Genomic DNA, 23,190 nt, shown 5'->3' with positions numbered 1-23,190 from the left:
GTCACACTTATAATCTTGCAACTTTAAGGAATCTTTTGCTGTTTCTTTCCTCAACATTATTTACAGTGCTAAAATAGTATATACAGTTTTTACTCTTTTTAAATCATACACCAGATTGTGCCAAAGAAAACAAAATGCTGTTGTGGATGAGTATCTCCCTTCTGAAACCCAATACTGGCCTCCCTTTTACTCTACTTCAGAGCAACTCCATAGCCACCCCTCTTCTTCCAATTCAATGTAATTACAGGAAGAAGATTTAATGCTTGAGCTAGGTCAGACTTACACCAGTGCAGACCTTGGCAGTCAAGCACAAGCACTTGTCCTGAACTGGAAGTCAATGTATCGTGCAGTTTGTCTGCACCAGTCTGCCCCACTCAGCATGGTGACTGCTGCCCACAGACTGCCCCTAGGTCAAGCAGATTCAGTCCTGCGTGCACTGCAAACCATGTGTTTTGACGTCATATAAGCATAGATTATTCACCCCTTCAAGGGGAAAAAGATGCAGCCCTAAAAAGCTACAGTGGTCTCCCACTGTAAAGGAGAAACAACAAAATAGCATTGCTTAAACACAGGAGATAGTGAACAACCAGAAAAAGGGAATACTCAGCATAAACACCTTTAGAAACCGAGTTTTACTGCAGGAGGCAAGAGAAGGTCAAGTAAGACACCCTGAAGGGGAATAGAGACTGAGCCTGGAGATGCCTCTCTTTGCCCCTTTGGAGCAGGATGACCATTATCTCTGTTGTGCCCTCCACCCCCACTTCTCCAGCTTTGAGCTGTACCTGTAGAGGTCGCAGGCCTGCCCATAGCCAGCAGCCACAGCCCACAGCCGGAAGGCTTCGGTGCTCAGCCTGATGGCTTCCTCCCTCGGCAGGAGCAGATCCACAGGGTCTTCAGCAATAAAGCGACTTAACCGACTCTTCATTTCAAATTTGTTAAGCTGTAAAACAAACAAAGCAAAAGAAAAGGATGAAGAACAAAAAAGACAAAGGGATAAGGGGCATCAGCTGCATGCACCATTACCTCATTGCTCTGACACACACAAAGAGCTGCAGATTTCAGTTCAGTTCATTCTGAACTCTTTCTTGCACCGCTCAAACCTGCTTTTATTTTGTGCAATCTCAAGGAGCAGACTACAAAGGATCACTAAATGGTCAATGGCTATTTAGAGAGAAGTACTCCTGGAAGGGATGCCTAGGGGTACCTAGTCCACTCCTAACACAAATCAACTACACCTAAATAATTTCTGATGGAGGTTTGTTTATCCCCCACACACTCTTGTTTTGGATGCTCTCTGCAGCATTTGACTGATTTTTAAAAAAAATATATGATTATCCTTCTTTAAATAGTCGTAAATACAACTCTCTTAGTCAAGATTACATGTAAAGATACACTTTGTGTAAAACAATGTCTACAAAAGTACTGAACTGATGCTGACATTCTTTTGGGGAGGCCACACTAGATGGGTTTCAGAGGTTCTACAACCTAAGTCTGTCTGTAATTCAGTGTTTATTTTATGCAGAGGGTACCTCCTGCCTATTACTTTCATAAGGTTATAGAATTTTGATGCCTTAGAAATGTTCTGAGGTTATTTTGGTATTCAATTAAGCATGACATGACTCATCTGCAGTTCTCTAGAAATAATTTTTATCCTCCCCTACATCTGGGTATTTTTACTTAACCATAAAAAAGAGTTTCACTTTCCTTCTCCCACACATACAAAAGCTTCTATGTGCTCTGTCTAAACAAATGAGGTAACAAGGTCTTTTTCACAGCACAAGGACATATTATAGGTAATTTAAATTTCAAATGCTTTAGAGACATCTTGTAGGGAAATCAATGCACACCAGCAAGAAAGCAAAGGAGATGATGAGTCAAAACTATAAATTCTGACACCTCTCCTACAGAACAGAGGACAAAGTCAAATTTACTTCCAGGAGGAAGATGGAAGAACTTTGTTGTTAGCTAAAATAAATTCCTACATTGATGGTTCTGCTTTAGTTTTTTATGATTTTCCACTCCCACGTTTAAGTGCATGTAACAGAACATATGAGAGTGTAACAGCAGCAAAGCCTGAGTGTCAGGAACCTTCTAAGCAATTTTTGCATGCCTTGAAATACCTGGAGTACACAAAGCCTGAAGTAGAAAAACATCTGAATTTTACTCTGTTATGTTCCTAGTACCACTTACAGTCTTTAAATATCCCACTATCCATCATTATTCCCTATATTTTATAGCACAGGCTGGTGTTCTGTTGATACTAGCAATTTCCTGGATGTCAATTTGTTAGGTGCTGTTAACAATACCGAAGCAAAACCCTTAAGAAGTGCTCTTTGCACTGTAATGAGTGCTGCTCTTGGTAGATTTCATGCACTTATAGTATCAGCATGACAACCTATATGAGGGAATGCAATTATCTCTGAAGTGGAAAACCTGTCCAGAAGCTAAGAGGAGCTGAAAACACTGACAAATTATCTCAGAGTTAATTAATGTCAAATTAATGGCAGAAAAGTTCAACCAGGGTTGTAAAACAAAAGGATAGTTGATTATGTCCCTGGTTTATACAGTCTTATGCTGCCTATCACTGAAACATGGGAGAGTACAGAGCAGCACACATCAATGCATGCTCTAAACATCTGCTCCTGGTCAGTATTACCATGCTAGGCTCTGTGACTTTTGCATGAGTGCACTATGCAAACCATAAAAAAGCAGAGTAAAGCTTGACACAGTTCTTCTACCATTATTTAGGAGAAGCATCATTATCATGACGCTGTCAACAATTCCTTCAAAACACACTGATGCACCTTCCTCACACTGATTTCTTCAGCTTCAGCTCAGAGTCACCTCCAGTTAGTCTTCTGTCTTTACTTAGAAAGTAAGGCATAAGGAACAAAGGCCTTTGGAATCGGAAGAGTTCTTCCAAGAACCACTCACCAGCCTGGCTGTTGCATTTCGGCCTCCAGATGCCAACACCCTGATGAACTTCATAGCACTGGCGCAAGCAACTCCGTGGAGACTGGTAAGTAAAAACCCTGGTTCAGCCACTTTGGGATCCCACTGAGTAGGGAGAAATTCCCTGACAATGGTCTCAATCAACCGAGGACAGTCAAGCAGCTGGAGAGAAATGGAAGGGAGCACAAATAATTAAAGGTATGCAGTTATGCAGACATGCAGAAGACATGCAAAACAGACATGTTTGTCTGATCTCCGTGCCATAACTTCACCTGATCTTTCTTCCCCTTTCCAAACCTTTCTCTATCATTCCCAAGCTCCTATACAGTGGGAGATTTACCTGGCTGCACGCCTCAGAGGAGTGCCTTGCTATATGGATGAGGATGTGCAGTATATCCAGAACTACTGTTGGAACAGGTCGCACCACCTCTAGGATGTACCTCAGCCGGTGCTGGATCCGTGTTTTCAAAAGTCCCTGAAAGATGTTAAAAAAAAAAACCAACCTATTATGCTCTAAACAAGTACTCTCTGCACTTCAGTTGCTGGAAGCCAAAAGCAGATTACATCTTCTGCAGAGACTGTTTTAAAATTAGCAGTCATGAAATAAATAAGTTTCTGTGGATTTGCAACTATGCTGGCAAATGAGCAAGAGTTATCTGAACTGAGCAGGAACAACTGAACTTCTGTTCTGAATCAGACCAATGGAGAGTTTGGATACTTGTGTTTCCCAGAGTATAAAACTCTAAATGACAGGGAAATAACTTTCCCTATAAAAGACTGTTAAAACCTACTGCTGGTGAAGAAGGTTCTCATGCTCCTGAATAATTCTGGCTAGACACCACCTCCAGCTAATGCAGCACTCCGTCTGATAGTACCTGTCATGTCAGAGGAAGTTGACAGAAACAGAGAACAGACAGGAATTCCTATTTTGCAGTAAGAAAAGAGATGCATAGGGATGATGAGATTTTTTTTTTTATGATCAGCGGCGGTGCCAGGAAAAAATCATCAGTTTACGTAACAAACAGTGTGATGCATTCCTGGTTCTGGGAAAAGGCAAATCCATAATACCCGAGTTCGCATTACTGATACTTTTAAAAATTTGCAGCCAAGCAAGTTGTAACTCTAGGCCTGACCATGTTCAGCAGCTAGTTTAAATACTCCTTTTCCAACTGTGTGGAACAATTGGGTAGTAACAGCCAATAAGCAGGTGTGAAATGGAACTGCACAGTAATGGGAACAGAGGGGAATTTTATCTCAAATACCTTCTGAGCTCAGGCCACTTGGAACAAGCTGAATTATGCTGAACCATGCAACTGCTTACAGAATCACTAACTGATCTCCTGTCTATCTACAACTCTTTCGTTACATTTTTTAAAAAGTGCCCCACACCTAGCAGAACACATCTGAAATCATGAAGCCTCTAAACAAGACCAAATGCCCAAGTACAGGAATTCATTCACCCAGTGATGCTTTTAGACCACATGCCACTCAAACACAAGCTCAAGCACAAGGAATAAGTGATGTGATCACATATTTTAATGATTGCAGCAGGGTGCACTCGCTCCACCAAGGCTGAGTTTGAGATAACAAAGTTTGCTATTTTTAGATCTCATATCAAAAATATGGGATTAGGCTTAAAATGTGGGAGGAATTCCTTCTGAATGCTATAAAACTCTTAATCTGAGAAATGCAAATATGACATTTAGGGAAATGGTAAGTAGCCACCTTATGTCAAATAAAAAAAGAGTATCACTGTACAAATCTGCTAGTTCTGAACTATCTAGCTATAATATTCTTGTTTAACTTTAAGAAAGTGCATACAGACATTTTAATAACGGCTGGAACGTTTTCATTTTTAACCCAAGTAAATGAGCCTGAAAGTCATGTCTCTGTGCAGCCTTTCAGCAAGTCTTATCAGTGCGTTTGTTGCTGAACTCCCGAGAGGAAATTAAGAGATATTAATTACACTGAAGTCCCACAAGTCAAGTCTCAACATTTTTAGAAACCGATAAAATTATCCTCCTGGTAATATATAGCAGAAACATAACAACCAAGAGCCAGGCATGAGTTCTAATTCTTGTTCAGAATGTTCTTGTCCAGCATGCACAGGAGGGTAGGTGTTTCAACAGCACACACTGCACTGTGCTGAGCCTACCTTCATAAAAAGAAACTAACTCTGTGCTTACCTTTACAACATCGTATCGGGCCACATCTGGGTCTGGCTTGTTTTCATCCTTTAATTTTTTATCTTGAGATTTCTCTGTTCCATTTAACTCTTCCTCTTCCTCCTCTTCTTCCTCCTCATTGTTAGGGACAAAGGGGAATGCAGCCATCCCTTGGTACCATGAGAAAGTCCAATCAAGATATTTCTATAGGGAATGTTGAAGCATATAAAATAAAATTCTCACAAAGAATAACAAAAAGACAAGGACAAAATCTTTTCGGGGATGCTTTTGAATATGGAATACTTTATTGATTCCCATATAATCCCAAGAAAATGTGAACACAATAAAAGGTATTCTAAACATGTACAAGTGGAATTCAGTGCTTTTTCAGGGAAATGATTTTAGCCTGACACACACAGACTTGGAACACCATTATAAAGAATTACCGCGATGTGAATTAAAATTCACTACATAGATAACAGAAATTTAGTTTAGCTGGAAAAAAATTAAGATTATAAATAAGTAAATAAATAAATAAATAAACCAACCACCAAGGCTCTAGGCATTAAACTGAAATTTGGTATTTATTGGCTCTATTCCCATTTCTGAACCTGTGTGGAACTTAGGTCACAAGTAACACAGAAAGATCACGCAAAAATTCATATGATAAAATAAAGATTGCTTGGTGTATTTGTTCATGTTTGCTTCACTTTTGTTTGAACATCCCTCAGCTTAAGCAAATAGAAAGCCCTCTTTTTTTGTTCACAGCTAATGACAGTGTCAGATACTCTCAAGTTCCATGGTAATAGTACAACTACGATAATAGTTTCAATTCTTCAGAGGGGATTGCTCCCATAACAGACCTACTTCGCCCAAAATGTTTTAGAATATGAAAGACAGCCAAATCAAATGCTTGCACTGCTTAATAACTGCCATAATTTTCCATTTCCTGCACCCACAATCAGAAACAAATACCACATTAGTCAGAAAAGTAGTGGTAGACTTCAATTGCCAAGTACCAAGGAAGCACAAGCTATTATTAGACACTAAAAAAAAACCAAAAAAACCCCATCACAATAGTAACTAAAGATGGTGGGTGAATGGCATGGTCAGAAGAGGCCTAACTTGAGGGGGTGAAGCCATGAGTCTATCTGGAATACAGTTTGGGACTATAGTCTTCCTTCCACCAAGAGAAGGAAAAGAACTAAGATGAAGTAGATGGATCTTCAAAGGAAACAAAAAGAAAGTTGCTTCCTTCCCATAGCCATTGATGGATGAACAAAACTTTCAGACAGCACGATTTTTATGTGTGCCGATCTTCTGTGCTTATAGTGCAGATAAATCCTATTTGTCTTACAAATCCTGGAGCAGAAGGCCAGGCTTCCAACCCTGTTGCTTTCTCAGAGACCTTTTGAAACTCAGCAAAACAAGACTCTAGGAAGGACTCTATGAGTTAGAGAACATACTGACACAGCATTCAGAGTGCTGCTTCTGACAGCAAGAGTCAGCAAGCCCTGCTTACACAAGACATCACGCCATAAGCTTTGACCTGAAAAATCAGAGCACTGCCAACACTTACAAACCAGAGTAACACCAGAAGAGAGAAAAGTACATTAAGAAGCTGATTCATAGTACTAATTACCTACAATGGGTGGGCAGGCCTCATGTAGCAGAACTTCATTAGGCTCATAGATAGAAGAGCAGCAAAATGTGGAGAAAGCTACCTACTGCTTCATTTCTCTTGCCTCCCACTAGGGATAGCTCTACAGGCCTGGTAGAAGTCACAGGGGGCTTCTACCCCATCTCTTCTATCACCAGCCCCTTTGCAGTCAAACACAAAAGCAGCTCTCAAGGAAGGAACTTGCAACACAGTCCACAGCATGCTCTGCCAATAACAGACTATAACAGCTTCTGTCCAACCAGGAGTACATCTTAATCTGGCTGCTCCAGACTGTCTAGCAGCCTTGAACATCTAAAAGAAGTCTTAATCTTCTAACAGGTGAAAAGCATCAATGAGAAAATAAACACATGAAAAGGCAAAATTATGTATGTATCAGTGTTACAAAAACACATGGGAACAGCAGAAAATGGACAATGAGAGAAAAAGAAAAGAGCATTATTATGAGGGATAAGGGAAAGTGTGGAGAATATTTAATCTGTTAAGAAGCAGAAAAACTATTAAATAAGAAACAACATAAAAGGCCATATTAAAAAAAAAAAACTCGGCACACACATTAATAGTGGCCTGATCCAGATTGCAAAGATACCAAAAGAAGAAGACACTTAGCAGCATGCACTGAATTTAATCATAGGACAGAGCTAATTCAAACAGGAGGGAAAAAAGATACCTGAATCTCTCAAACTGGGATAACACACTCCATGATCTGTCTCAAAGCACAGCAATGGCACTCTATTCACCATTAAGCTAACACATCCAGTAAACCTTTGTTCAAGCTACTTACCATGTCTTCTCATTCTGATTCCTGTAAACAGCTCAGCATGAAATCAAACCCAAGCTCTTAATGATTATTTTACCTCATCATCAAGTGACACCAGCAGAGCCCGGAGAGCACCAACAGATGCTGCCATGACATTATCCACTGCATCATCCAGGGAGAAGCGCAGCAAGAAGAGAAAGCCAGCATCAAGCAGCAGACGCAGAACGCTACCCTTCAGTGAGGAAGCAAACTCTCCAGCCCTGGCCTGGAAAGTGTGCCAAACAGAGCCAGGGTTAAGGCTGTCTCATCTCAGCTGGATACATCTCTGGGCTGTCACATCTCAACATTCTGCATCTTTGCCTCCTTCCACTTCGACTGTAAAGCTGCTAAGCTGTGTGGAGGTTATTCTTCCTCTTATTTTATCCTCCATTCATTCTACAGAGGCACACAGCTACAGTTCCTTAATGCAAGAAACCCTTCTTACTAAAGTCTAAACCCATCTTTTGACTTCATCCTGTTCTGCCCCATCACCCTTCTCAAAACCACCATGTTTCTTCTTCTCTGCCGCCAGTGCCATTAGGGGGAATGTTAGCACTTCCCCCAAAAGTTAGGTGGAAATGTGCACAGAAGCATTCATTTTGCTTTCTGCTCTTGGCACATTGCTCTGTGAGTAGGCTTAGTTCTTTCTCACCTCCTACAGAAAATGCACATCATGAAGCTGGCTCAGACAACAGGAGTGAAAGGGTCAATGCCAAGAATAGGTTTGTCACAAAAGTAACGTTAAAAAAACCCAATTGCATCCAAATTAACAAGAGAACTGAAATCACACCACTGCTGTTGAACAGCACTTGAAACAACTTGTTGGAAGAACAACACTCTGGAACCATCCAGAGAAACCTGCATCTCTGTTATATCCCAACATTTAGCTTATCTAGCAGTGAGGATCCTCAGTGAAACAGAATGCCCTGTTGGTGACTTTGCTCATCTTCACTGAACAGCAAAAAACAAACAACTAGTATCAGAGAATCTGGACCCTGACTCACCAGAAACTTGAATTATGGGGAGGAATTCCATAAAGTGACTTACCCTTTGAACAATACGACCTAAGACCTGCAGAGCCAGTGTCCTCTGTTGTGTAACTTGGCTGCGAGACAAATGAAAGAGCTCTTGCAGAGAATAACCAGCCCTCTAAACGGCAGGGGGAAACAAAACAAAGAAACCAAAAACACCCATCAGCTACAGGTAAAAACAGGCTCCTTAAAATAAGATTAACTGTAACATACTGCGTAACAGAAGATAAAGTGCAAGCCAAGGTTGTTTGCCACTTTGTGGCAATTGCAAAAGAGATTCTAATCTTAGATGTCACAGGAGAAAATTGAACTTCTTAAGGAAAGAAAGTACGTGCACCTTTTTCCAACACCACAGAACTTTAACAGCATTAAAGAGAAAAAACATCAACAGTTTTCTGGAAGTAATGCAGTTAATGCATGCAGACACAACTTGTCTTCAGGAGTTTGTTTCTCAAGAAAAAGGCACTTTTCAAAGGGGTTTTTTTGTCACTAAAAAGCTTGACACAAAAGGAATCTACCAATCAAACACAGGAAACAGAAATGTGTGTACCTTTTCTATTACATTACACCCACCTACCTCTGCCTCTTCTCCATGGTGGTGCAAACCTAGATGTGTTGGCAAATCAGCATCTGCGGGAATCAATTCTCCTTTTAAACTGAATCGAGCTTGCATTCCCTACAGCAAAAGGGTGGAGGGAGAAAACTATTATTTCTATTGCTGTCCACTCCATTCATCCCTTGAAATAATACTTTTTACATCACCTGCTGGAAGATGGCAGCTCAAAAACTCCTCAGGCCTCAAACTCTTAAAAAAAAAAGCACTCCTATCTTTCCTTTTTTCTCAGTTTTACCTGTTTCATCCCAGATTACAATGGCTAGACTCTCACTTCCTAGCTCTCTTGAGTGCTACGGACTGAACTGATCATGTATCATCCCATCCTGTGAAAGAAAATGGGGAATCTTTCAACCTGATGAAATCCTACAGACTGAGTAGCCAGAGGACTCATTTTTGAAGCCTTCAAAAGTGTTACTGCTGAGAAGCATAATCCAGACACTAACACACAAAGTATCAGTTTTTGCTTTCCAACCTTTTTGGTTTTCTTCCGCCGAGGTGAGGGCAAATCTTTCATCCATTCCAGCTTCTCAAACTCTACATTGTCCATGTGAATCCACTCCTTCCTGGGCTTCACAGGCAGATCATCATCTTTTTGTGGGGAGAAAGAAATGTCAGTGCTACCTTCCAAGGCAGTGATGAAGGAAATACTACTTCTTCTTTGCCAAGCTACTTGGCTTAAAGACTCAAATACAAGATTATGTAAAATAAAAAGAAAACAATTTTCAAACTGACTGTTGTCTGATGCATGAACATCAAAGGTTTAAAGCTATTTTCATCTTTCATGAGAGCAGGAAGAGGAAGTAAACAGCACTGTAATGAAATTCACAGACAAGGCTAATTTAGGAGAAGTTGAACAGAAGTCAGGACACAAATAAGGCAAAATTATCAGAACTAGTGCAGAAAAAATATCAGCCCTACTTTTGAAAAAGCAAACTAATATCATCCAAGGAAGAGAGTGTTAGGGGGGTCATGAAATGATTGAAAAGTATTAACACAAAGTCCCAGCCAGCAAATTATCGGAAGCCAGTATGATTTCAGCCTAGATACACTGAAGGCAACACAATATTTGTGCTTCGGTTGCATTTGTGATGCTGCTCTTTAGTTTCCCTCCCTAAAGGCTTGAGAAGATCAGCTTGGGAAGAGAAGATCAAAACAGCTGAAAATTTGCACAGCTTTCCAGAGACAGCTCAGTGGGAAAACTGGACAGCTCAACAAGAATTTCAAAGGTGCAAGTAATACAGGAAGAAATTACTAATTTAACTTTATAAAGAGCTTTGACTACAAGAATTTGAAAAACAAGACATTTGTGCCTGACATCACGAGAGTTGCCCTAGGAAAGAGACAAATCAGCACATAGAAGAATCTCACAAGTGAAGAGACTGAAGAAATATAACCAGGAAAGGTAAGGCTTTGCTACTAGGATGCTACCCCAAACCAGAATGAGATGAGCTAAGAAGTCTTTGCTATCTCAAAAAAAACCACATGTAAGGACAATAACAGGCAGTCTTACAACATAAAAAGCATTAGCATCACTCCTGCTGGAGCAGCCCAGAACTCATCTGCATTGCAGCTATTAATCCTGGTACTCTGGTCTTCTCTTGCAAGGAACAACGAGTCCCACTGAGATGCTCTCCTTTCATCAGATCTTTTCCTGCTGATAACTGGCCTGAAACCTAACCTTTTACTTTCCTCCAATCAGCAGATAAACTTTCAAGAAGGGCACTCATCCTCTCCAGAATAAAGCTTCACCCTTATGATCAATGTGGTATTGAATCAGGCAAGGAACCAAGCACAGAGTTATCTTGCTCAGCCAGAAAGCTGTTCTGCAGAATTTCAGCCAAAGGCTCAGCATGCATTTTAATTGAAGAGAAGGAAAAAGCATCTGAAATGTTCAAAAGTGGAATGTTTGTGGGTGGTAGATGCAACACGAGAGGAAATAAAATCCGCAGAAAAACAAAATATATCGACATTTGTAATTTAACAAAATGTTTTCTCTATTAATCACTAAATTGATAGGGTTGAGCTAATCACTCTGTGAATAAGATTATGCATGTTACTACCAGCCCTTAGTACTATGATCTTGTCAACAAGAAAAGATGGATATGTATTTCAAGACATCAGCAGTCTGTTACTGAGAAAACCCTTTAGAGAAGCACAAGCTGGCAGTGTGAATGCAACATTCACACTGAACTTTTTCAGACTTGGGCTACATTAAAGGCTACCACCCAACCTCTTCACTTTTTGCTTTGCTTCCCCTTTTCTCTCAGTGACAGAATTTACTTTTCCATTTGATAAGGTTACAAGTTGCTGGATAAATGCTTCACCATCTTGTTTCTAATAAACAGTAGCCTTTTATCTCATTAGAGAGGGAGGTCTGACTTTCGAGCAATCCTATTGCTTTGTGTCATCACTGGGAATTCAGCGTGACCATTTCTGCTGGGCTATTCATGATTAGTTTACCTCTGAGTATAAACAGATGCTGAAATCCCAACAGTAAGCGCTAATGTTAAATTCATTTTTACATCTCCTGTTGGCCAGGATGGGCTGCAGGCATAAACTAAAGTACTGGAAAAGCTTCCCTTGGTTTTTTAACTGTGTTTCAGCTCACCCTTTCTTTGTTGTTTCAAATATCCTGGGAGAACTCCTCTTTTTTCCTGTGCTGTCTTCTATAGGAGGCAAAAGATGTCAGCACACAACGTTCTAAACACAGAGCTATTCTCAAGAGCATTGCTATTATTACCATTACAGGCTGAACAACATGTTTCTATTGCTCCCAGGAGAGGAAGAGATGTCACTTGACCTGGTGCTACTTGTGCACTCACTTGTTCTGGGACTAAAAAGAACTGAAAATAGTCCTTTTGACTAAGATGGATCTGTGGAAAAGTAAAACTAGGGGAGAAACTGCAAAAGGACTGTTCAGTGAAGTGTCTTCCTCAAAAAGAGGCTGAGCTTTACTTCTTCTGCACGTGTACACACAACATACACTGACAGATTCATCCCTCTCAGCAAAAAAATGGTAAATGCTTGTAATCTCTTGCAAACATCAAGCTGAAATCCCAAAATGATTCAGAGACTTCTTTAATCAGTCTGCAGGTTATACTGGAATACAAACAATGCATTAAAAGAGAGAATCGAGAGATGCAGGAAGGCAAAAATTGACATGAAATTGGGGGAGAAGTGTGTTAGGAACAAAAGTGTGAGGAAAATGACAATAAGAGCTTAAAAATCACAACAGAGAAGAAGAAATTGCTAAAGAAAAAACGCAGTGAGAAAAGCAACAATAAGAGCAGAAGCCTAAAGGGAAAACTCTTCCTTTCTCTGCCATGAGAATGTATGGGGTTGGTTACTCTAGTTGCTGGAGATAAAGCAGCTTTCTCCTCATAGAGACATATATTGAGCATTAAAGGGTTCTGTCATAAGAGGCAACCACTCCATAGCACTCCACAAGAAGCAGGACATTCTACATCTTGATACTTCCCCCTCCATCCAAAGCACAAAGAAAATAACTCTACCCTGTGAAAATCACTGTGTGGCTTCTGAGATACAAGATACAGAGTAGGGCCTTCAGGAGCAGTGTCATGCTAAGACATACATGCTCTATGTGAGCAATTTCCCTAACAGGAGAGTGATTGTCATGTCTGTGCTATCCTGTGAACAAATCACCCACCCAACACTCTCTTGTCCCCAGCCAGTACCAGTTAGAACAAATTATCCAGGCACCAGCTGAATCTCATTACTACACTCTTCTGTTTTCCTGTTCACAGGACTGAACAGAAGAGCAATGACACCTAGTTTAACACACATTTTCCCTTCAGAGGCCTCAGAACAAATTTCAAAAAGCAAGACCTCCCAATGAACAGCTCACTTCCTTTACATAGTGTATCACCTTTCTAATCTGTGGAGCCCATCTAGAGATGTTTTTTTCTGAACTCAAAATACATATTTTTTAATTATCATGATAGAATTCAGATTAGGATGACTACAAAGTAGCACAACCATCAATGTGGATTGATGTAAACACCATACAAATATTTCTGTTCAGAAAATTAACAATATGCACTTTGTTTCTTACCTGTAATTTCTACCTTCATATTTTCTTCCTTCCTTACAGGTTCCAGACCTGACTCCTGCATGGAAAGAGATGATCTTACACCATGCTGAGCCACAGGCAGAGATTCCATAAACCCCTCCGGTCTGTTCAGTTCCATTTTTAATTCCTTTTTCTGGCCTTCATTGTTACCACGCTGTGATTTCAAGAAAGCAACCAAACTGGGATCTGCAAGTATTGACAAAGAGACAGACAGATATGTGACAGAAAGTCTCAAAATAGTTCATATGCCTATAGCTCCTGCTATTTATGTTTCAGTCTTCTCCACATGTCTCTTTCTCCTACCAACTGTCACTTCTCTTCAAACTGAGGCACTTCACTGCTTTATGACCTCTTAGGCACATCAGCTGGGTGCAACTGACTGGTGAGGAGACACCAGAGAAAGAACTGACAAATGTCTTTCAGGGTAAAGCAACCACAAAAATTCTGTTTTCCCAGTTTACAAATAAAGATAATTGCTTCTTTTCCCCTCACTGCCAGTCAAATGGCACATCCAAACAAGACTATTAACTGTGGAGAGAATTCTGGTCTGTGTCCCTACCTGTGGACCACTCAGTGGCATCAATCTGAACACTAGGAGAACACACAGGACAGACACCACAAAAAGAATTACCTGGTCTTTATTGAACTGCAGTAGAACCGCAAGTCATAGCTCAGATATTATGTTACAAGGTGACCTTTGTTTGTTCTGAACTGACTCCCCATTCCAATTATGGTCTGACAACACCCAGAAAAAAGACATAGCCATTCTCTTCATGCTTTGAAGAGAAACATTTGGGAGGTAGATGTATTTTGAAGGATAGATTATATTCATATGGCTCTAAGATCATCATTTTACTTTCAGATTTGCTACAGATATCCCACATCATTTTGGATGGAGTGCGCTGTCTCTGAATACTCTTCATCTAGAATATGGTGTTGGGATGCTTATGCCAGAGGTGAACAGTAAGAGCTTGTGCACTGCGCCTCAATCAGGTACAGAAATACTCCAGTAAGCCGTGTCAGAGATATATAAAGTAGAAGAACATAACACCTACAGTGGTTATTTATTCTTTGAGGACAAAGGACAAGTAGTTGAAAAATGCTCTGTACCTGAGATAAGTCATCTCAAAAATGACTTCCATGTCTCTGAAACATCTATCCCACACTTATGATTGCTGCATGCTCTCCTCAATGATGCAGTTTAAACTGTCCTTGGTGAAGGACAGGCATTTAGCCCAGTCTCATTAAAGTATTCCTATTTTTTCTGAATGCAAGCAGAGCTCTCACTTTCTCACACTTCACTGTACACAGCAAGGAAAGACTGTATTCATTATTTCATCATTTCACACAGTGACAAAAAAGTCACTGATGTCAATCTGTGTATGGTATGTCAGAAACTAAGTCTACTTTTGTCCAGAGTCTCCATGAACAAGACCAGAACAGTACCAACAACAAGATGCTGCCCAGCACAGAACTGTGTACCCATTCTCATACTTCACACCATGGAGTATCATCTGCTTCATAATTAAGCAGTTAATTCAGGGACCGGACAGTATTTAACACCCATAAATCATTCACACTCCTGAATACGGAGAAAAAGTCTCCTTAATTCACAGCTCTATGCCTGTCCGGTTCCTAAATCCATCTGTAAGTCAGCAATTTAGTTTAGGAGTTGCTTCATCATGTATAATTCTCTAGTCACAGATATTCTGGGAATTCCAAAATTACTCCCAGTTTCTTTAAGGCCTCAAAAGACTAAAATATCTACAATTTTAATCTATAAGGTATATAAAAATACGTTGCTTCAGAAAATATTGTTCAAAACTACTTAAAATGCACCCCCTCCTTTTTAAATTCCTTAAGTATTCCCTTCACTAATATCCCAAAGGACGGAATGGTGGGGACAAGGAGCAAAAATCACAAATCAGTCACAAGAAGCAAGTGCATAAACAGGCTATTTTTTGTACACATGCCATTGTTATAAGCCGTGAAGCCAAATAAAATACTCGGGTCTCTGAAGGATGTACCTAAACAATCAGGCTGCAATTATTTTGTGTAGTTCTTTGCCACCTTTCCAATTATACCCATGCTGCTTGCAATGAAGTCAAGATCATTAATACGATCTTTAAAGCTGAACCCACAAGAGACTTATGCATCTAAAATGCCTCTCACAGCTAAATTTGATGCTAGAGAACCTGAAATCATGAGAACTTAAAAAAATCCTTGTCTGCCACCTACATCTGTACATCTGCTCTTCCTGAGCATATAAATTCATCAAACCAACACCAACAAGTGTTGCAGTACCCCAGATCACACAAAGTCTTATCAAACATACCACATTCAGTGTTCTCCTCCACCTTGTCATCAGCTACCAGTGACAGGCATTCCCAGAGCACCACTGTGGACAGGGTTCCAAACCAGAGACCAGACTCCTGCCAGAATATGCCTGCACCCAACAGCCTGATAATTAAAACACTTCTTCAAAAAGTCAAGGCTAATTGCAAGGTTTTCTGCTCTACCAAGTATAGGTTTAAACTGAAATCTCCCACATGCCCATATGTTCTCCTTAACTGGGTACTGAGAGTTCTGGCTTGAGTTTTAGGTATTTTGGAGGGGAAGACCAAAGGTTCTCTCTCACCTCAGCACTGCTATGACACCGCTTTCTTATCAGCTTCAGAGAATCACATTTTAGGACCTTAAACATTTATGTGCAACCATGTATTTGGAGTGCAAGGCATTAAGTGCACGGATCATCTTAACCCACAGCACAGAGGGGTGACGAGAAAGACTTAAGCCAAACCAACCCTCACCAAGAAATAAACAGTCTTCAGTTCCTCCATAGTTAGGTCTTACTTCCATGTCGTGTCAGTAGCTTATGAGTAAGATTATCCACACATGGATATTCCAAGCAGGAATTCCAAGCTCCCATCGTTGCCCCATGAATTTGCTAAGACTTCAGGACACCTACACATCCAATAAATTGCCTCATCTCTAGAGCTGACCCTGGGAAGCACATACCCAGCTGAGCCAGAAGCTTTGCCTGCTCCTGCAGGATCTCTTCCTCAGACATGGACTGCAGCTTCTCCAAGTTCTCTTTGTGAATAGCTTGAGCTTCCTGCTCACTCTTTTGGCTTCCAAGACCCTCTCCCGTTATGAGACAAGGATGCTGAGAGGTCAAAAAGTCACCATCTTTATCTATAAGAAGCAGCAGAAAAACCAGTTAGTAATTTATGTCTACAGCATCACAAATAAATCTCAATTCTGTCATTAACAGGCTTGAATAATTTCTCCTTTAATTTTTTTTTCTTGGTAGTAAAGTTAGAATAGGAGTAAAGAAGTTTAGTTTAGCTTCAAACAAAACTAAAACATTTGTGCTTTAATCCCATGTCACAACAAATATGTTGACATAACTTCCAGCTTGTTTCTTAGGGAGCTTGAGGAGGGATGGCAGGGGAAAGGAATTATGTTTCTTTAATGCAAAGCAACAGCAAGAAAATGTAAACTGGAGCATAATTCACAACTGATGCATCAGAGCATTCTTCCAAGCTAGTGAATATTAGATTATTTCTCTGCCCAAGAATGCCTGAACCCACATCTCTATGTCAGCTCAACCATGACCTAGTAAATATCTGCTGAGTAAGACAGAAAATTAAAATTATTGGGTAAACCAGCTTCCAGAGTGATACAGGATCAATTCTCAACACAGGCATGTTTACCTCTAACAATGTCCTGTACTCACCTTTAAGGGTTAAACACATTAGAAGTTACAGCAAGGGGCGTTTTTCACACCCTGAACAAAACTGAGTCCCCTTTACCATCTGACCTAAACCCATTTTAAATGTCCATATCATTTAACCATAGTGCCAGCTAATATGCTCCCTTGGTCACCGTGACACCGTCCAGCTCTCCTGTAACCCACTAGACAAGGATTTGTGGCTTTACTGCTTATGTTTTATTCATATGCTCCATATATTGACTTGGAACATCCCTATGCCCCTAAAACAGCCAGCCCTGAAAGCATCAAATCCCTGTTCAAACAGCAGCAATGACTCTCAACATAACACCAGGAAGATTTGATGTCATTTCCACAGCAGTTGTTTTGCATATTGAGCAGAAAGAGGTAAGACAGAGTGACCTGGCAAAAGCTTCAGTAAGCTTCCCACCACCAGCAACTAAACTAAGGGTTACCTGGGACAAACGTTGTTACAACAAGAAATTAAGCTCCCCCTCTTCTCTTGCTTCTAGTGATCCTGCCACAACAGTCTGGCTGAAGGGGCCAAGCCATTTTGTAATCTCTCTGTCGTGCTACTACATTTCAGAAGCATTCATGTTCAAGAGGATCACAGCTATAAGGCTTCTCTATTTCCCTTTCAGCTTTCTCAGACAGAATTACACATGCCCAATGTAATAGGACATAAAGTAAGCACAGTATAGTGACCTGGATGGTGGATTTGTGCATGCACAGCACAGCACAGCTGGCAGTTCTCTTACCAATTCTCTGACAGAGAGCAGGGCTGACACAAACTTAAGACAAATGGTGATAATCTTCAAATGACATCTGGCCTCTATTTCAATGTGAAAATACTGTGTCAGGGTAAAACCCAGACACAGGGTGGTCCTAAGAAAATTGGACTGCCCAAGACAACACAAATTAAAAAGCCTGGAAATGCTGGTAACAGTGGAACTGGCTTCATCTTGCCTTGTCACGTTGCTGTCAGACAAGTAACTGCTGGAGGTAGCACTGACTCATCAGCACTGCCTCACAGCACTCCTTATGGAGCAAAGCCACAGTCTCATGGCAGCAGATCTGGTGACAGAAAACTGAGCTTTCAAACATTTAAGTAGGAGTGAGAACCCACATCACAGTGGTCTCAAACGCTTTCAACACAGAACCACCCTCTTCCTAAAATTGTGGAAATCAGTGATGAAACAAGAAAAACTTTACATATAAGAAACAGAAGGGAAAAGGAGGACAAGAACCTTGAAAAATAAATCTATTTCCCTGTGTGAAGCAAAAAGGAAATCAGTGAGAAAGCTAACCCAATTTTCAGAATGCATCTTGGAATTTTCTCTTTAGAATTTTTAGTTGCATCTCAGACCATTTCAAATCATTGCCACAATACAGACATTCCAACTGACCTTGAGATTCCTAAACTGAGGACAACAATGCTACCCTAATTTAAAAATATGGAGCACTGATGTTATGGTTACTAAGGCTATGTAAATATGGTCGGCGGGATAGGCAGAACCTTCTCCACTTACCTCTCCTGCTGCTGGGGAGAGGTGGCTCTTCCACGGATCTCTCAGGATCCAAGGCATCCGGAGCAGCTGATTTTACTTGCACGCACTCGGCAGCAGAGGGAGCCGTCGCTGCCTTTTCAGCAGTTCTTTTCGCTGCCATCTTTTGTGCAAAGATGCTTTTTCTTCCAGCTCCCAGCTGCACCTACAAACAGGGAAGCCATGTGTCCACTTTCCTCTCCAGAGTCTCTCTGCACACCTGCCACTAACAAATGTATTGATCTGATCCTAAAGACACCCTCAGACCAGACTTTGGGACATGATACAGGGAGGCTGCTGACCTTTTCTGTGCATGTGTGACTCTTTTTTAACATACAGTTTACTGCTATGACAGAGAGACAAAAACATGGATGTTTTTGGCACCTAGAGAAGGAAGATGATTAATTGTAAGTGAATTCAAGCAAGGCAAATACACCCAAAATGTCACCAAACACAACAATTCCAGCCTTCCTGCTGTGTGGAAGCTCTGCATAGCTGAAAACCTTGGATTTCTGAGTATAAATGGGGCTGTACTTCACTGTGCTCACCACATGCTTGGAACAGACTTCTTATAAGATGATTAGTGAGCAGCAGGGTGAAGAGATTTACACAGTAAGAAGTGGGCAAGTGGTGCTAAAATAATCCTGGCTAAATTACTGTGTTGCCTGCCTAGGTGATGGAAGGGCATGGCTCTGAACAGCCTTGCACAGGGGATACACAAGAAATCCAAAGGAGACTAAGCTAAAAATCGCTTGCATGTCCCCAGTCCAGAGAAGCAACTTAAAAGGCAGTCTGAACATTTGGTAGCTGCTTTATGCACTTCTGCATCAGATAAACAAAACTGGTAGTTTAAAACTTTCAAAAAAGCTGTCCTTCAAAATAAGCTACCTCCTCAAAGCAACCACAGCTGTCAATCACATATCAGTTCCCAGCATCTGACTCCCACTCAGCTAGCAGTCCTTGCTACTACAGCAGCAACTGATAATAGCAACCACAGCTTCCAGTTTTACAGCCTCAGAAAAAAATTATGTCAAAATCAAAAAAGCTGCAGAAGACAACCTGAGTGACCATACTCAAATGTCAAGCCAGGAGAAATCAGATGCAACTTCGATAAGAACCTGCTGGACAAATTAACAGAGATTGCTCCTCAGGGAAAAACAAGCAGAACAGGAGCAATTATTACAGCACTGCAGATTTGATTCACCTTAGTGAAGTCAGCTGAAGGAGGCTAAACCAAGAAGACTCCAATGTTATTTAACTGCAAGGTATGGAGTACCTACTTGATGGCAGCTTGGTAGAAGAATTCTCTCCTACATGCAGGTGGCAATGCCAGAAATACATTAAGCTAGCTCATAATCTCCAGCATACCAAGTTGTTGGGGTCCCACTGCAACACCAAGTTGGTTTTTTTGAGCCCTACCAAGCCCCATTAAGCATTAGGCTTTACTGGGAGAAAGTTTAATTGTTAATGAAGGTAGCATAAAACATCTGCTCCTAATCTTACCTCGCTTTTTATCTCAGAGCGGTGAAATGTCCTTGGAAATGGGTCTCCTGTGGGCACTGGCATGGTCACTGCTATTGCACTTGTGTCTCGTTCCTGAAGAAAAAAATTCAAACCCTGTAAAACCATTGCAACAGCCAGACATGTTTGTATCATTTAGCTGAAAGCAGACTCAAAATCTCTCAGCTCTGCAGCTCACATCGTCAGCAGGCTCAGAACACCTTGCGCTTTTTTAGAGACAAAGTAAGGCTATTTTCCAAAAGACTGGGCTGCCAAACTCTACACATCACTCAAAGATTCAGATAAAGGAAAACCTAGGCCAGTGCAAAGCAATGAGAACATCCCCATTAGAGTCCCGAAATTCACCCAAATCCACACTATAGCACATGCCTGCACACAAGCAGTGTGACCAGTAGACAGCTGGGGCTGGAGAGCAGATCTGAATCTATATTTAACTGAGAGCAAAAATACACCCAAAGAGCTTTTTTCTTTCAAGGTGCTCCAGGACACTGGTCTATGGTGCTGCTTCATTACACTGTAGAAATAAAAAGCAGCAGAGCCCTTCATCCCTGCTTAGTTTACAGCATTCAAAAAAACAAACACTAGACCATCACACAAAAAACAGGCATACAATAATTTTGCTGAAAACTGCTGTAATGTGTCGATCATGACTCTCCAATCTTTCCTCTGGATCTTCATCCTCGAAGTGGACATTAGCACTTTTGATCTTGGACTTTTTTGGAGGAGCTGGAGTTAGAGGTGGGAGAGTATCAGGAAAACCTGAGGAGGGGAAGCAACAAGAAGAAAAACAAAGCAGTCAAGTTACTGCTGTATAACCACTGTGCAACAGGTACCAGACCAAGGCTTCCTAACAGCACCTTTTATTCCTCTGATGAGAAACAAAGATGAGGAAGCAATAAGACAATTAAGAGTCCCCATCTCTTAACTTGAAGTGTGTAGTGGAGAGAAACATGCTTGAAGATTTTATTATTTATGTATTGGCACAAGGCCCTTCCAAAGAGCTCCATAAGCAGGAAAGGATAATGAGGTCTGACTGCAAGTATTAAGGGAAGAAGCAAGGCTGTACAGAAACAAATACCATCCTTGCAGGTTGTGTTGAGGCGTAGAAAAGCACATTTCCACTGCAAACTGTTAAAAGTGAGGGATTTGTATGATCACGAACAAACATGTTTCCACCTACTATGAACAGATCATATTTCCTCTACCTGGAACAAAGTACTGCAAGATTTACATTATTGCTTTTAAAAAACACCTTGTGCGTCTGAGATAAAGCACATGACAGAAGTGTTATAGCTACTACTGATGGAGAAAACAAAAGCAAGCCAGATCTGCTGGCTGAAAACTGGAGCTGCTAGGAGAGGTAAATCTCAAAGACACTGAGGACAAGGTCTGGATAGACAGCAAAATAAGCAATGTCCAAACAGTACAAATTACAGAAAACACCTCCTGCTGGCAAGGTACCACAGCTTATAAATATGGACTAAGGCAACAAAGGTGGTTCTGTTGGACGCTACTAAGATTGGACAAGCTAATTTTCCAAGGCTAAGGAATAAATAATACTGCAAGAAGGGCACAAATACAAGGGAAAAGTAGCATTGGATCGAAAGGGAGGTGAAAGGCAAGCAGTGAGGAACAGTGAAAGGTGCAGAGAATCCTAGTAGTTCAAAGAAACAAACAAATTTACCATCCAACATGACTACATCTTTGCTGTCCTGTAGCGGGGGTCTCTCAGCATCTGTGCTCCCTTCCTTCCCTTTCCTCTTGTCTGCTTTCTTCACAATCTTCACTGCAGGAGAAGCTCTGGCTGCCAGGAACTGGTTTTGAAAGTGCAGCAGGTCTGCCTCAGACTCCCCAGGCTTTGGTCTCGACAACATCCTGCCTTCTTGCTCTTGCAGCCCAGCCACACGTGCTTTTCACATAGAACCCAAACACATAGAAAACTGGTAACAGAACCGGATTTCCTGGAGATAGAATGGGGACAGCATGGGAAAATTATGCATTCTTGTCCCGCTCTTATGTTTCTGTACATACTACAGATCCCCAACTTCAGGATCACCCAAAGACACATCCACTTGAACTGGAGTCCCACATGAACAAAACCTTGTTCTTCATCGCTGAACAACAGACTACTAGACAAGCCTACATGAGGTCAGTCAGCCAGCTAGGAGCAGAATGGCATCCAGCCAGCAAACAGCCAGACAAAAAGTGCATCACTGCCAGAATGCCAACAACATGGCCTTGGATTTGCAAAGTCAGAATAACATCTTGTCCAAGACAATAGATTTGACTTGCTCAATTATCAAAGCCAATCAAGAATCTCTGAGCCACAGTATCACATAAACCTCCCCCTCCAGCATACCACCTTCTCCAGATCCCAGCATTAACCTCCCTGGCAGGATGCAAGACCAGTCCACATAGATTTGGACAATGCACTCGCTGACTCTATTTGCTCCCCTTCTCACTCAGATCTCCCAAGTGAAAAATGTCTTTCTTCCTGATGTGGACCTCCTGCTTCAGTTCTCTTTCACTGCCCTCTTACTGGCAGAAGCTGGGCTATTTCCAAGCATCTTCATTCACTGCCCAGGCCAGTTTGGGGTTGAAAAACAAGGGTGAGATTTATACAGACTTTTACCTCTCTGCACATGACAACTCACCAGGAAGGCAACTAGTCCACCTCCCATCTACCAGGCACTAAAATATTTGTGGCTTACTCCCCACCTCTGATTCCCAGAGCCTGGGACCAGCAATCCATTTCTCACAGGCAGCAAGTAAAGTGTTTGCAAATACATTTCATTGTACTCCTAGCAAAAGCACACACCTACTTGCTGTTTATTTATGGAGCTTGCTGCCACAACGGGGCTCCCACAGCCAGACTTCACTTGCTTGCTCCCTCTTTGAGATCCATAACAAGTGGAACACGCATCCCAAGCCAAGTGTTCCATGTCCTGTCATCACAGGCTTCAAAGCCCAAAAGAGGAGGATGCCAGAGTTAACAGGCACAAAACACACAGTTGGAAGCAAAGGCTGCTGCTAAGCTTTCTGCAAGAAGCCTCCTCCACAC

At 41.3% G+C, this 23,190-nt stretch overlaps 1 protein-coding gene across 3 annotated transcripts in view; it reads right to left on the bottom strand.

Moving 5' to 3' along the window:
- RPAP1 (RNA polymerase II associated protein 1) overlaps positions 1-23,190 on the bottom strand; it is a 39,123-nt gene that overhangs the window by 14,035 nt on the left and 1,898 nt on the right. For all 3 annotated transcript variants that reach the window (XM_039552141.1, XM_010413848.4, XM_019283117.3), the window contains exons 2-15: positions 21,814-22,090; positions 20,740-20,888; positions 20,112-20,204; positions 18,594-18,774; positions 16,350-16,526; positions 13,314-13,517; positions 9,714-9,829; positions 9,203-9,301; positions 8,642-8,743; positions 7,653-7,820; positions 5,139-5,321; positions 3,293-3,427; positions 2,935-3,114; positions 783-940 (exon numbers count right to left, since the gene is read on the bottom strand). In XM_039552141.1, coding sequence (XP_039408075.1) covers positions 783-940; positions 2,935-3,114; positions 3,293-3,427; positions 5,139-5,321; positions 7,653-7,820; positions 8,642-8,743; positions 9,203-9,301; positions 9,714-9,829; positions 13,314-13,517; positions 16,350-16,526; positions 18,594-18,774; positions 20,112-20,204; positions 20,740-20,888; positions 21,814-22,003 — 2,135 coding nt within the window. In that variant the 5' untranslated portion in view covers positions 22,004-22,090. The remainder of the gene's footprint in view (positions 1-782; positions 941-2,934; positions 3,115-3,292; positions 3,428-5,138; positions 5,322-7,652; positions 7,821-8,641; positions 8,744-9,202; positions 9,302-9,713; positions 9,830-13,313; positions 13,518-16,349; positions 16,527-18,593; positions 18,775-20,111; positions 20,205-20,739; positions 20,889-21,813; positions 22,091-23,190) is intronic.

The sequence above is a fragment of the Corvus cornix genome, chromosome 5 (genome assembly GCF_000738735.6).
Source record: "Corvus cornix cornix isolate S_Up_H32 chromosome 5, ASM73873v5, whole genome shotgun sequence".
In the NCBI taxonomy this organism is placed as follows: domain Eukaryota; kingdom Metazoa; phylum Chordata; class Aves; order Passeriformes; family Corvidae; genus Corvus; species Corvus cornix.
The sequence above is the reverse complement of the archived record's forward strand: the minus strand, read 5'-3'. Positions and strand labels throughout refer to the sequence as shown.